Source organism: Protopterus annectens, chromosome 9.part0, assembly GCF_019279795.1.
Source record: "Protopterus annectens isolate FY-2018-M chromosome 9.part0, PAN1.0, whole genome shotgun sequence".
NCBI classification, from domain to species: Eukaryota; Metazoa; Chordata; order Ceratodontiformes; family Protopteridae; genus Protopterus; species Protopterus annectens.
In genome coordinates this window covers 1,947,030,082-1,947,045,994 of record NC_056743.1, presented here as the reverse complement: position 1 = coordinate 1,947,045,994, position 15,913 = coordinate 1,947,030,082, and the positions used below count along the sequence as shown (strand labels likewise).

Below are 15,913 nucleotides of genomic sequence, written 5' to 3'. Positions count from 1 at the left end.
GACTGAGCCTTGTGGGACGCCACTTGTAACTGGTCTAGAGTCTGACATGGCACCTGCAATTCTGACCATGTGGGTTCTATCCCTAACCCAGTTTGCAACCCATCTTGTGACATGGGGGTTGATATTTAAGCTGGTGAGCTTATTTATGATGCCAGAGTGGGGTATTGTGTTGAAGGCTTTTGCAAGGTCAAGGTAGGCTTTGTGGACTACCTTCCCTTCGTCTATGGCCTTGGTGACTGTTTCAAAGAAATTGACCAGGTTTGAGGCAAGATCTGCCCTTAAAGCCGAATTGGGTAGGATCCAGTGTTTGGAGGTTCCCAATGTCTGAGTTCTATGATGATGCGCTCCATAGCTTTGCAGACCAGGCTAGTTAGGCTTATAGGGCGATAGTTTCCGGGGTCTGTTGTGGCACCACCTTTATGGAGTGGGACCACTGTTGCTGTACGCCATTCTTTGGGTACATATCCTGTTGTAAGGCTGAGACTGAACAGTGATTTTTAAGTGAGGGTTCAGTTCTTGGAGCTCATGTAAAATGCAGCCCGGGACACTGTCCGGTCCCATTGATGCTGTGTTTTTTGCTTTGGAGAGGGCAGCTCTCACCTGTGCATCTGTGATGTCAGGGAGGCTACACTCTGTTGGGATAGTTATTTGCTCATTTGGAGGGGAGAAGTTTGTACTGAACCTGTCTGCCAGGATGTTGACAATGTCTGTGGGCTCAGTGTATTTTTTTTGTCATTTTGCACTAACTCTGAGCATATCTGGGAGTTTCCACCCAGGTTTCTGACATAACTAAAGAAAGCCTTGTGATTATCTTTAGCGTCTTGTGCAATTTTTCTTTCGAAGCTGGCCTTAGATGATTTTATGATGGATCGTAGTTTCTTGCTAGTACTGATCAGAGTTGCCTTCCCTTTCAGGGATTTTGCTCTACCATGTAGTAGCTTCCTCCTTCTGTTATACAGCTTATTTATGGCTGGGGTCCACCAGACAGGTCTCCTGCCTTTGGAGGAGTGTGTCTTGGTTTTATTTGGGCTAGCACGATCCATGCATTCCTGTAGGTATCCATAGAATGTGTTTGTAAAGGCTTCTGTGGTTTGGGCCGTATTTTCCACTGGCCCTGGGGCTTTGAAGGATTCCACCTCGGTTTTGAGAAGTGGGAAGTTTGCTTTTGAGAAGTTTTTGACACTGGTTTCCTTTGCTGGGGGTGGGGACGGGATATGGATGTCCATAGTGATTAATTTATGGTCAGATCTTACCAATGAGGGGTATACCTCTGGTATGGAACAGAGTCCCCATCTTGGTAATGATCAGGTCCAGTATGTTTTCCCCTCTTGTGGGAGTGGTGACCAGTTCCATAGCATTTGAGTTTATAAATTCTAGGAACCGTTGGGCTAGGGTGTTGGGGCTTTAGTAGTGCTCCCAGTCTGTTTGGGTAGTTAGTCACCCAATATAATGATGTTTGGAGAGACCTTCATATTCTCCAGTGTCTTCAGGAAAGCCGAGTGGGGTTCCTGGGTTTGGGAGGTTGGTCTGTAGCAGGCTCCAAACTGGAAGGCAGTTTTGCCCACTGTTGCACATGGATGGTCTCAGATGTTTTGTGCAGTGCCACTAGCCTGGAGGTATGGTATCTTTGAATATGGATACTCCCCCCTCCTCTTGTGGTTCGGTCCGAGTTTTGGGGCCGAAAAAGCATGGTATGAGGTATAGCCTGGTAGTGCTGGGGTGCTCTCGGGAGCCTTGAACCAGGTTTCTGTTACTGCACAGATATCGATATTCTCCATACTGAGGGGAGCCTCGAGTGCGTGCATCTTGAGGTTTAGACTTCTGGCGTTGAGAAGCATTACCCTTAGTTTCTTTTTCCTTGTGTTGTCTAAGGAGGAGGGTTTGTCTTTTTTGAGCCTTGCCTAAAAAAGGCACTATGGGGTGGCAAGAGCCTTGGCCAGTATTTGAAAACCCAGGGGTGACAGGTGCAAGCCATCCCTAGCAAAGCAACGTGGCTTGTCAAGCATGTCATCCCAGGCTGACAGACACTGGATCCCCTTTGAGTGACACCAATACTTTAGCCAATTGTTGAAATTGATCATTTTGTCTTTATACTGTGGTATCATTCTTGGTGAGGGTAAGATGCTACTCAAGGTCAGGGTCATACTGGCCTGGGCCACATGATCAGGAGCTCCTCTGTCTCCATGTAATCCAGGGAGGTACGTCTCTGGTCATTCACACCAGCATGGACAATGACTGAGTCATATTTGTACTTGCTTTGGAGTGACCTGAGTGCTTGTGTTGTGGCGGATCCTGGCACCCGACAGGCAGCTTACAGTGACCTTGTTCAGCCTGGTGAGTGGGACGTCAGTGTGTCTGACAATAGTCATCTATTACAAGTGTATTAGGTGTGTTTAGCCTTAAGGGCTGTGACTGTGTGGCACACTGACTTTGTGAACTATGTGATACATGGGTATTGCGGGGTAGCAGTTGCTTGGATGTCTGCTTTGGAGGTCTCTCTTGCTTGGGCAGATTTTTATTTAGAGCCTCAGAGTATGTTTTTGTGCGTTTGTGTTTGGTTTGCTGTTGCGATGGGTCTATGTGAGACTGGATTTGTGGTGTGTGTGACTACCTTCTCCTCCAGACTGACCATGCCAGTACTATGTTGAGAGAGCTCAGCCTCCAGTTTGGCTATATAGTCGCATCTCTCATATATTTGAGCTTGTTGGGAAGAGGAGAGGGTGGTCTGTGTACATAAGGCAGTTGTAACATTGCCTCAAGATTCCCATATTCACCAGCTGGACTGGAGAGTAAACCTGAAACTGACTTTTGGACATGCCAGAATAGTATAAGGAATTACTTTTTGACTTTATCAAAAAGGACTAATAGGGAGCCAAGTACTTAAAGGGAGTATAAGAGGGTGTAGTGCTTTATTAGTGCTTACTTATAAGACACTTATCCTAGCCACTGCTGGGTTTTAGAAGGAAAATAGAGTGTGTACTTTGAGATTTGGAACAGTTCTAAGGGAAAAAGTGAAGAGCAGACTTTGTGGAGCCGGGAATAGTTTAAACCTGATTAAGCGGCTATGCGCAAAAGAGGGTTTTAAGAGGGGGATCAAGGAGTTTGGAGTTGACCCAAAATGGCCAGTAAAACTACAGTTTCTAGGCAGTAACCACTCCCACAGGGGCAGGCAGGCTGTTCAGTGTTTACCACTGCCACTGATGAACACAGAGACTTCCCTTTAGCCCAAACAAGCAATGGCCTCCAAGAAACTTCAGTTCAGAACAGCAAATCTAACTGAATTTAAATTTCAGAAAGTGGGGAAAAAAGCAAGATTTTTTTTTTTGTTTAAAGATAGCAGAGATACAAAAGTAACAACAAGTTAGAACAGTGCAATAAATGACCCCACACTTGAGTGCTAGGCCAGAGACAGGTAAAATGCAAGTTTTAAGAAAAAAAGATTTTAAAATAAGTGCAACACAGGAAATGCAGTAAACTGGCTACATGTTTTCTAAATACAGACAGATACCCAATGCAGAAATCTTAACAAATCTGTAGAAAAAATACAATCTCAAAAGTGGCTCCTTCTCTGTGTTTTCTCCTCTTGGTGGGTGCTTCACCAACAGCCAACAAGTCTGAAAAGACGCCATAACCACGAGGCAATCTGGTTTTAAGAGAGGGGATCAAGGAGTTTGGAATTGATCCAAAATGGCCAATAAAACTACAGTTTCTAGGCAGTAACCACTCCCACAGGGGCAGGCTATTCAGTGTTTACCACTGCCACTGATGAACACAGATACTTCCTTTAGCCCAAGCAAGCAGTGGCCTCCAAGAAACTTAAAAACTGTTCAGAACAGCAAATCTGTAACTGAACTTTTTTTTTTTTAAATTTCAGAAAGTGGGGAAAAAAAGCAAAATTTTTTTTTTGTTTTTTAGGTCTTGCTGAAGATCCAGCAGGACAGACCAAAAATCATGCTGTTGACTCCCTGTTGGCCAAGACAGCATTAGTTCCCTGTCCTCTTACAGGTATCCAGGAGGATCACCACAAGTTACCTCTGACTCTCGCACAGCACAAGGGATCACAAATACATCCACAGTGGCAATCTCTTCGTTTCACACTGTGGATGATAGGATTTTGATCCCTTTCAGACACCTTTACAATGAGGATGTGCTCACTGTCCTGTAGGGGGCCAGGAAACCAAATACCCGGAAATCTTGCCTATCAAAGTGAATTTTTTTCCATATGGTATCTCAAAAGGCAGTTGGACCTGCTGAAAAGCGAGACCCTTCTAGTACCGTCTTACCTGTCAACTATTGCAGACAGGGTTAGCTTTCTTATCCATAAAGACCTACTTGTCTGCCATTTCAGCATGTCTTCCCCTGGATCCCCCAGCTTCCAGACTACTGACAAAGCTGTTCCTTAAGGGAGTCCATCTCTGACCACCTAGGAAACCCTCTCCATGGGACCTCAACTATGTGTTTAAGAAGCTGACACCCCCCCCCCCCCCTTTTGAGCGAGCTGCTAAAGCTCTGAAGCACTTGACATGAAATACCATCTTTCTCATGGGCTTTTACCTTTGCCAGGAGCGTGTCTGAGTTTCAAGCCCTCATGCCTATTCCACACTGACAGGGTTACTCTTAGAACTAACCCTTCTTTCATGCCCAGGGTGGCGAATGACCTTTGCTTAAATCAAGCCATCTACTTACCAGCCTTCTTCCCTAACCCACAGAGCCAGTATTCCATTCCCTGGATGTGCACAGACAACTCAGGTTGTATCTGCACAAAACCAAATCCATCAGACAGGCTGTTCAATTGTTTCTCCTTCCACCCCACCTCCCTAGGGAAGGCGGTATCTAAAACAATTTTAACATGGATTTTCAAAGCTATGACCTTTTGCTACAAACGGCATGGAAAGTCTCTGCAAGGTGCTGTCCCAACACACTCCACGGCAGTGGTCTCCTCAGGGGCTTTCTTCAGGGGTTTGGATACCTCCACTATACTGGAAGCAGCCCCTTGGTGTGTGGTGCATACCTTCACCAAACATAAGTTAAACCACATTTTTAGGGCCAGAGCTGGTTTTGGCAAGGTTATCCTCAATGGATTCCTGGAGAACTGTTAGGCCACCTCCCCGTTCACAGTGAGCTTTGGCACTCACCCATATGTACTGAATACTGCAACATGTGAATAGGAAGTAGAAAAGTTGTGTAAAATCTTACCATAACCATGGATGTCCTTCTCTTCCATGTTGCAGTATTCCTTCCCATCCACATATCCCTCCTGTTGTATAGCATTTCCCTTTCTGGATGGCAAGGACTGGTGTTACTGTTGCTAGGACTGTATCAGACTGGGGCTTGCAGTTCTGAGGGCTGGTGTGTGCAGACGTCACTTTATGGTCCACATACTGCTAGCCGCATCAGACGTTCCATGCACCATACACTGACATCCTTTGTATACTGGCCAGAAGTTTGGGTAGCAAGAGGAGTAAACCCATATGTACTTCATACTGCAATATGGAAGAGAAGGACATCTATGATTAGGGTAAGATTTTATACAACTTCTTTCTTGGATATTACTGGGAATTTATTTATTTATTTTTTTTTTGGAATTGTGAACTTTAATATTGCATAGCTTTCCTCTTAGGAGCTTGGAGGACATGCTGATAAGTTTTGTCTCCTGCTATGCATATTTGTAGATGTCCTTCCTTGGGTACTTTCCTTGTGGGGGGTCCTATTTGTGATTTTATTGTAATTTTCCTTTTTCAAAATTAATTTAAGCCTGTGAATGTTTACATGCAACACTGACGATTTTGTATGCCCTGAAATGTCCTTGCAACCTTTACGTAGGTGAAAGTAAAAGCTTTTAAATCTAGGTTGCAGGAGCGTATTGGGGACATTAAGAAACAATTTTCTGACATTTCCATTGCTTGGCACTTTAAAGCCATCTGGATGTTTTTTCAGGTTTGCAGCGTACTGTTCTTGAGCAAGTGGTGGTTGGGTTTGGGGGAATATTTTAAAAATTACTATACAAGGAATTTGTGTATTAAATATGGCACTTTAATGCCTTCGGGCTTAAATCTGGAATGTAACTAAGTATCTGGTTTAATTGCTTTATTTTATTGAAAATGTGCTCTTTGTAAGACTTGTACGTAATGTGGTTAACATAAGATGATGTGTATTGTGTGTGACGTATACCATATACATGTAAAATGTATATATTTGTGTATAGGTGTGGAAATGTTTTTATTCCTTGAAAGCTTGTATGTTGAAGCACTAGTTTTATTGAGGTTTTCTATTGCATTTTTGGTCAGTTACTTGCTTTTATACACTTGCCACCATGTAGGCCCCAGATTATTGCCCAGAGCTGAGGAGACACCACCTAGGACACAGCAGCTGTGATCAGACTGGAGTAATGGGCTGCATGTCCTATGTGAGAAGTGTGTTCTGAAATGCTGTGCGTCTCAGTGGTTGGTAGTAGTGTGGCACTTGTACAAAGGAGAGGAGTCCCTCACTGCTTGTTAAAGGGGTTGTGTGAGTGGACTTTTAATGAGCAGCTGTCTTGCCGTCTGGCTCTGTATTTAATCAAGTGGCTCTAAGAGCCTAGGTTGAAATTTGTTGGTATTTATCCTTTACTCTTGGCCTGGGTGAAAAGTGCCACAGCACAGATTTTAGTCTGTGGCTTCTCCTGTTTGTGTAACCTACTGGCCCTTGTGGGGTGTTGAGTGCCTCTTGGGGCTCCAGTGTCAACACTAACACCTGTTTGCAGATTACAGAGCAGCCAGATCAGATTCCCCCATTGAAAAACCTATTGTGGTAGAGGTATCTTTGTCATGATGAATTAAACTGGGTCATATCTGCAGATGTACTCCAGTTAAGCTGTTCATCTTTTGTCTGAAATGGCTGTGGAGTCCAATTTGCATTGACTTAATTTGCTAGCTTTCCATGCTAGTCTGCCTCAGCATAGAGGCTCTGGTACCAAATGTGTAGGACCAAATCTGGTAGATAGAATGAACATCTAGGAAGCAGAGGTTAAAAGCTAAAGATTTCTCCTAACTAGCTATAATTATAACGGTGTGGCAGTTTGTATTCTGTCTGGATGCTTGTCTGTATCGCCCATCTTCTGTAGTGCTATCTTAAAAAACAGGATTGGGTCAGTATGAGAGTACAGAAATCCAGCCTCTTAGGTTTATATGTGTTTACAATGCTAATGACTACCACAAGGGCCTTTTTAAGCCTAGCCATGCATCCCAAATTTCTGACTAATTCTGATACCCTTATATGTAAGCATGGGCTTGAGAGATCAGCCATTTACAGGTTACCTGTTTGCATCAGAGAGAAGTGCCAAACCAGTGATGAATTTCCAATTTCCCATCCAGTTGTCCAGGTTGCACTTGAGTTGGATTAGGGAGGAACTCTGTTTCACAGGGATGGGGAACCCGTTCCATAGACTGGGTGGTGTTTGTGATGCATGCTTCTCTCTCCAGCAGGTCCTGTTTAAATCACAGGCAAGGTTTAAGTTTTTAGAATGGTAATTCTGCTACAGTTCGTTTTGTGGATATGCAGGAGGTCTGTCAGAGTAGGGTTTGACAATGCCATCTATGCCGGGCATAGATCTCCCTCTAAAGCCTGTAGGAATCTGTAGTCAGTCCTTTCTTGTAGCTGGATCTCTCCTCCTTATGACCAACTACTACAGCATTTATATTTAGCACCTTCCTGGTGGTCAGTACTTTCTCTGTGGGTAGTTGTGAACCCTGCATCTTGTGACAGTTTGAAATGTCAAAAGTGCAAAAACTTGGATGTTTGATGTGTGGAGTTGGGTTAATACCAGTACCTGTGCAAGGTTCCCATTTTTATAGTGAGCAGTTATGCAAATCCGTAGTCCAGTTAGAAAAGTTACTGCAGTGCATTGTCTCAACTGATGGGAGACCAATTGCTATTGGTCAGAAAGGGTTACTTAAAAGTTTAAATGCTTTTAGTACCATTTACCATAAGATTAAAAAGTGGAATGTTTTTCTTAGATTAACTTTTATTCATTCTTAACCTAACACTTCAGAAATTGGAGCAACTGAATCAGTATCCAGACTTCAACAATTACTTAATATTTGTCTTAACCCGACTAAAGTCTGAAGGTATGCTCCACTTTGTATTTTAAATTTGCACTTATTTGCAGTATTGTCATTTTCCCGAAGGAGTTTTTTTGATGATTACTTTAAGCTGTGTTGAGGCTGCACCGTAGGCATGTGGACACCAATTTTGGTTTTAGGTTGAGAGTAGCTAAAATTTGCTGACAAAGGCTTTGAAATGCACTTGTTTTGATGGAGGTTTCATTTTAAATATGATTATAGTTGCCAGATGTTCATCAAGAGTAACTTGTCATGGGGGGGGGGGGGGGGTTGGCTAGGCCTCTAAATTTGAGCAAAGTTTAGTATAGCAGGATCTAATGAAGGCATTCTTGTTGAAAGGACTTAACCATTTACTTTAAGCTGACTTCACGTCTCAGTTTCTTTTCTTATACTTGCTGATTTTTAGTATTTTTCTTAGGCCTCATGCTATTGATTGTAAAACAAGTATCTTTAAACATCTGTTTCTGCTGTTAAGACACTGGGTAGATCAACTTGGCACCCTAGATAAGGCTATTAAGAATTTGTGGCACTGTGAGTTGATGCATTACAGTGTATATGGAATTTGGAATGACTTGGATAGTCTTGGATGATTGTGGCTCGCTGTCACTCTGGTTTAAAGCCTGACGTTCAGGAATCTGCCGATCTTTCTTGATATGTTATATTTTCACAAGTGTATTTCAGTTTGGTAATGGTGTTAGCTTGTAACAAGCGAGTATTGAGATCAAGTTTATTCCCTTTGATTTCTCTTTGATTGCGGGCTTTTACTTAAAAAAACATTTTAAGCATAAGTGCCATACGTGAGAGTTGTGAGGCATGTCTGCCCAGAAAAGGCAAATGGGTATTGTGCAGATGCCCAGTAATGCATGAGAGATTCTCTCTTAAAGCAGGAAAACTTATGCATGTCTGAAAGTAAAGATGGGAAGTCTTCCACATGTGCCAGTCCAAAGAAAAAAAAAATTGGAGGGGGGTGGTTTTGCTTAGTTGGAGAGGGCATCCTGCCCAGAATGAAATGAAGGTTTTGTATCTAGTAAGGATTGTGGTCAAAAGGGGTGGGAGATGTGGAGCATTCTGTTAAAGAACTTAATTGTAGGATTACCCACACTTCCTTGCATGTTGTGTAGAGGCATGTATGCCCACAAACACTAACTGTGGGACCTCACTTAATAATTTTCACAGATCTCTGATCAACTGCCTTCTGTCAAGTCCTGGTACCAGACTTTGGTGGGTGGGGCATAACTAAACATCTGTATTAGTTAGCCTTTAGCCTGCCTTTCCAGAGTTTAAAGCTGGCTCAAGGTCTCCTTAAATGTATTTGTACACTGGTTAACAGATTCAGATAAACAGCACTGATCACAAGTGACCAACTTCAGTCTTTGCTTGGGAGGTTGTGCAACAAATATGTATTTGGACAGGAGTGATTAAGGTAGAGGTGCAATTGAAGAGATGGGGTGGAAATACTGTTTAGGAGGACTGATGTAGAGTTTTAAATGGTTAGAGGCAAGAAATAGAGATTCTACTAGGTTCTGCTATTTTTTATTGTGCTTGGATCATTGTATAGGAGGCACTTTTAAATTGGAGGGCTAGATTCCTAGGGCATTGAACCAAGTGTGGATTGGACGTGATCTGTACAATGGAGGTTGGTTTTAGGACCTTGCAGTGAGTGCTGACTGGTTGTGATTCGATGGTTGTATGGAGGAAAAGCCCTGATTTTTTGGTTTGGTTGCATAGCAGTTTTGAGTAGTTGCGACCTGAAAGGTCATTTGCTTAGTTTGACTTGTAGCCCTTTTCCATTTTTTGCTTTTTGAAATGTGTAATGATTTTGAGTTCTCTCAACAGCTTTTGAGCAGATGCTGGTATACGTGACACAAGCTTTTTTTTTTTCTTTTTTTTTTTTGATTGAGTTTTAAATAACTCAACTCTTAAGCATAACTCTTAAATGTGCACATCTCTCAGGATTTATAAATTAAGTTTTTGTTTTAGTGAAAACCCTCATACACCCCCTCCCCCCAAGACCACAACCATAGCCTGTTAAACGCACAAATATGCACATCTTCAGCTAACATTTAACCATACTGGGTAACTGTTCCAAATTAACAGTTGTGGTGGTGCTGCGGTAGCGTTGTCTCCTCAAACATTGCCCGTTCGATTCTCAGATAAAGCGTCTTCTGTAGCGACATGCGTGAATGGGCGTTCAATCATTAGCAGACCGGAGTTCCGCTGTGGCAACCCCTAACCGGGAAAAGCCGAAAGACACAAAAACTTAAAGGCGTTACCCACCCTAAAATTAAGGTGTTATATATGCTAAGGTGCATGGAAGTCTGTGCTTCTACTTTAATTGCTGTTTTTTTCTTGGCTTTATTCCCCTCCCAGATGTGAAACTGCTAGTATCCTTTTCAAAAAATACATTTTTTAGCCTTAAAGTGCTCTGGGTTTTTGCCTGCTCCTGTAGTTCACCTGTGGCTCTTTGGAAAAATTGTAATCTAGAAGCTGGTTCTGTTCTCTGTGTATACTTTTACAAATCGTGATTCCTTCTCTAGGTACAGATCAAGCTTTGCTCTGACTATTCTGGACTCTTCCTGTTCACCTCCCACATTGTAAGAAGGGGTCTGGGTAAATTTTATTGGCCAGTAGGTTTGCTCTGGCTCTGAAAGTATTTTTCATAGTTTAGCACAGTGTATATTATTGCTGAAGACTGTTTTTGTCCTTTTGTACCTCCTCCTTGATTTTGGACTTGGTAAGATTCCTTAAGTTGCTTGCTTAGTTTTGGGGGTTTCTTGGAAGGCATTGCACTTAACTTTGGCCATTTATTTTTGTTTAGTCTCTCTGCTTATTCTGGGTGGCTACAGCTGCCTCAGTGCAGCTTTTTACATGACTGGAGTTTCTGTTGACAGCTCTACACAAGTGGCAGAATTATTGTAGATTGTTGGGAGTTTGAAATTTTGCCAGGTATCACTCTGATTTGCTGTGGAATAATTCTCAAATGTTAAATGGGGTCACAGATATTAGCTTTGTTTAAAATAGCATAGCTTTATGGTTTCGTCTGACAAGTGAGGACATTACGCACAGATGGATGCAAAGTTCCCTCATGTTTGAGAGGATAAGGTAGAGGATGTTTGTCCCCTAGTGGATGTATGGACAAGCTGGTCTAGAGCACTTGTGTTTAATAAGTCCGGGTGTCTCTAAGCCTGAATATTGGAAGTTGAGTAAGTTTCTTATTGTAGAGTAGTTGGTCGCCAGGCATTTCTGTTGGGTGCAGTGCGACTCAAGTTCATTTAGTATTTTGTATTGGCATCCTAGGTCCTAGAGGGTATTTACTGCTTGCAGTGATTTTGGTATGGGACTCTGCGTAGGATGAGCTAGACATGGAGAAGCTAGTGCATTGTATGACTTGACCAGTCTTGAGGTGACTTTCAACTGTTGAGACCACTTTTCTCTTCCTTTGCAGTATATGGTGTAAATGTGTGGAGGGCATTGCAGCCTTATACTGCTGATAAATGTATGGGAGGCATTATAGCCTTGCACTGCTGGGGTGCTCTCTGCTGCCTTAAACTACATATCTGTAACTACAGTCTTTTCCAGAGTGGGGGCAGCTTCAGGGACTAGTTTGACTCCTGGCTGTCAGACAAATATCTTTCAGATTTGTACAGATTTGGTTTTGCTATGTTGGGAGGCTTGTCTAGTTGGCATTGCCTAAAGCAGTGGAGCGAGGGGTGGACTGTTGGCCCCTGTTTTGAAAGCCTAAAGGAGGAGGGTGTTGCATACCATCCCTAGCAAAGTAGAATGGTCCGTTAGTCGCATCTTCCCAAGCTGAGAGATGTCGATCCCCCTTTGACACCAAAAACTAAGACATTTAGTCAAGTTATCCACATATTGTGGCATCCTTTTGAGAGGGTAGAATGCTGCTCTGTGATCTGTTGCAACCTGGGACAGGCAGTCCAATAGCTCTGAAATGTCTTCATATATTCCAGAGGTATGTCTTGTTGCAGTATTCCTTATATCTACTGTTCTTGCACAGCTGTAATTTCGGTGAACTAAGTGTGTGATCTGGTGGATACTGGCTACTGATGGGCACCTGGACTCGAGACTACTTTCAATTTGGTGAGTGGAACGTCTAAGTTGTCTCTCCTTCGTTTCTTGCTTGTTGGGATCGGAGCTGATCCTCGGCTCCTACTTGTCCATCTTCTATAGCTCGAGAGCTGTTTACTGGCTCGTGGCTACCCCTTATCCCATGATGCCTAGCGCTAGCTACCCAGATCTCATTTGCCGCTTCAGCTGCGAGGCTCATGGTTACTGGCTCAGGCTTGTATAACTTTATTAATCTGCCTTTTTTGTGTCCGATTAGGGTATTTGTTGTTATATATAATTGTTATATCTTATAGCGATAACTAGTAGATGTAATGGGATCCTATCTCGCCTACATTCATAACAGATGGGTTCGGAGCCGATCCATCGGCTCCGACTCGGCAACTAATACACTAGCACGAAGTCTCTCATTGGCTGGGCTACTCCCTATCCCAGGATGCACTACACCTGCTTCCCCAGATCTCGTTTGCCGCTTAACAAGCTGGACGTGGTCTCGACTTGGCTGGAGCTAAGTGGTTCTTTTTACCTTATTGGTCCTTGACCTAGGGAATTTTTGTCTATATTAACCAAACAGCTATTTCTTACTATTTCTTATTTTTTTTTTTTGAGTGCTTGAGTGCTTTCAGAAATTTATTTTATTCAGTCGGGCAAGGCCCGTTTAAGTTAGAGGGCCTTTGCCCTACCTTTTGAGTGCTATTAGTTTGTTTAACTTTTGGTTAGTTGTTTTTCGGGCAAAGCCCGTTTAAATTAGAGGGCTTTGGGCCGTTTACTTGTTTCTTATTGTTGTGAGGTAAACTTTCACCAGTACTCGCGCCACTGTGTCTCGCGCTTTTCAGTTGGTGCAATTTGTGTATAGTGCTATACTTGTTGTGGTAGAGTAAGATTTCCATAGAGTTTTACTTGTTGTTGCCTGTATCATGTCTAAGGAACAAAAGTCAGGTTTTAAAAAATGCACTCGGTGCAGTTATAAAATGTCCGTTACAGACAGTCATTCAGTATTGTTTGGGGCCGAAACATCTGCAAGAGACTTGTAGCGTCTGTCATGCGTTCTCCTCTAGAGTTCTTCAAGAATGCAAGAACAAGTTAATATTGAAAGGACTTATCAAACCTTCTTTTGAGGAAGCCTTAAATCCACCTGTTGCTTCCAAAAAGAAAAGATCGTCAGCTCCGACAAGTCCGTCGGAGCCGACTTCTAAAAAGACAAAATTGACCTCTTCTTCCTTGGCTCCACTGACTTCGGGGGCGAAGGGTCTGCCTAGATACCTCCTACCTCGGCTCCATTGCCTTCGGAGCCGCAAGTTGGAGTATCGAGAGGTGAATCACCTCCCATCGGTTCCAATGGCTTCGGAGCCGGTGGAGGTGTGCAGCTCAGACTCTTCCCCCTCGGCTCCGAAGAAGGCTCCTTCGGTGCCGATGGTGGTCCATGCTGTGGTGGAGTCGGCGCCGATAGCATTGGAGCCGTTTCGGAGCCGGTCCCCTTCTCTCTCGGAGCAGAGAGGAAAGTCTTCTCGGTTGTCTACCTCCTCTAAATAATCGAGACTTTCAGATTCGGACCTGGATAGGGTTTTACAGAGGCTATTCCAATCTCCAGTGTTTACTAAATTGGTCTCTGCTTCAGCACAGTTTGCTTTGGAGCCGATCCCCCCTCCAACACATTTGATTCCTCCTCCAACCTCTTCGGAGCCGTTGGTGGTGGTGGAGCCATACGGTCGGAGCAGAGACCCCTTACAGGCCTCTCTGTTTCGACTGTGCTTCCTACCCTGTCCTCCGGTTCAGGGTTTGGCACTGCGACCTCTTCAGCCGGAGCCGAAGGGAACACTTTGGGTTTGGGTGCTTCGGTACCTAGTCTTCCTCTTGGAGCATCGGCTGCTGGAAGTCCTGGTGCCATCGTGGCCTCTAGACCAGTGACCTCCTTGGATTCTGGAGGTCCGGCCTTTGAGGTCATGAGGAGCGCGCTAGCCATGTCTTTGCCGGTTCAGCAAGATTCTACCTCACCGTCCCTAGATTTGGAGACTGGTGCCTCTGTTGTGTTGCAACCCCCCGGCAGCGGGGCCCCAGGGCCTGAGGATACCCCCATTGGCGGTTCCCTTCTTCCGGGTGGTCCATCCGAATCTGCTTCGGACGAACCACCAAGGAAGAAATTGTGTAAGAGGAAGCACGTAGACTCCCAAGATGAGTCTGTTACATCGGATACTGACCTCGATGACGCAGAAGGGTCTCCCAAATCATCTTCGGATGATATCTCCTTCTCAGACATCTAGGAGATTCCGAGACAGAGAGGTGACTGGCAAGCCAAAACCCCTTCAGCTGAGGAGTCAGTCTTCCTCAAGGCCTTTCCAGCCTTCCGCCTCCTGGGTGTCTCCGCCCTTCGATGAACTTCTTGATTTGGTTTCTCGAAGGGTGTGGGAACACCCTGATTCTGTGGAACCGGTGCCTGCGAGGCCCAATAAATTTTTGTCAGCCCCCCCCAGAAGGAGTTTCTCACAAAGGGTGTGCCTGTAGATGCTTTGGTGGTGGCTTCTGCCACACAGCAGGACGTGGCAGAGGCTTCGACGTCTGTTCATCCTCCTAAGGATTCTAGGAGCATGGATAGGTACGGGAAGCGTACCCTGTCTTCAGCGGCCTTTGCCTTACGGTCGCTGAACTACTTATGTCATTTTACGAGGCTCCAAAGGGATCTTCTCAAAGAGCTAAATGACTCTCTTGTTGGTAACCTACCTGAGGCGCTGGCCCCGACTGTTGGCGCACAGATGACTACCCTCCTTTCTATTGTTAACTCGTCCATGAGGCTCATTTCATATGCGGCCGAAGGGGCGAGTAGAGCAGCGGGAACAGGCGTTGCCCTCAGGAGACAAGCCTGGTTACGCTTGTGTTCGTGCGGAGGCCTTCAAGTCTTCCTTCACGGCCCCTTTGATGGGTCATCTTTGTTTGGACCCAAGGTGAAGGACACACTAACTCGGTGCGAGCAGGAGGGCAAGACTTTGACTGCCGTTGGGGCCCGATTTTCCGCTCCTTCTAGGCCTTACCCCAAGGCTGGGAGAGGAGGAAAATGTGGTTTAGAAAATCTCAGAAGTCTTTCCCTACTCCACCCAGTGATTCCCCTCCAGAGGCAGGGGATTTGGAAGACGCCGCCCAGAGGTGGCAGAGGCCCCCGTAACTCTGGAGACCGCGATTCCTTTCATGGTTCTTCATACAACCAGCGTCCCTGAGTTGTTGCCCGACTGTGCAACTCCAGAGCCAGTCGAGTCGCGTTTTGGCGCACCCACAAGCTTGGGAATCCATAACAAGCGATCAGTGGGTGCTTCGTATTACCGGAGGATATATCATCCCCTTCAACAAACCCCCCCTTTCTTTAAGGGAAATCCCGGACGTACCACCCAGTCAGCGGGATCAAGCAGCATTAGAGGTTTCAAAGCTGCTAGAAAAAAGAGCCATCCAGCCTGTCCCCATCGACCAGATCGGATCAGGAACTTACTCAAGATTATTTTTGGTACCAAAAAAGACAGGGGACTTCAGGCCCATTTTGGACCTCAGTTCATTGAATCGTTTTGTAAAGAAGTCCAAATTCCGAATGGTCACTCTTCAATCTATTCTTCCTTTGCTGGAAAAAGATGCATGGATGTGCTCCATAGATCTCCAGGACGCTTACTATCACATTCCCATAGCTCAAGAGTCCAGGAGACATTTACGCTTCCGCCTCAGAGTCAGTCATTTCCAATTCCGAGCACTGC

The 15,913-nt window shown here is 44.6% G+C and overlaps 1 protein-coding gene across 1 annotated transcript in view; it reads left to right on the top strand.

Annotated features, from left to right (window-relative positions):
• Positions 1-15,913, top strand: part of TNPO2 (transportin 2) — a gene marked incomplete in the record, with an annotated part of 2,382,582 nt that overhangs the window by 70,681 nt on the left and 2,295,988 nt on the right. Inside the window, 1 exon segment of the mRNA XM_044084755.1 lies at positions 8,030-8,105. Coding sequence (XP_043940690.1) covers positions 8,030-8,105 — 76 coding nt within the window.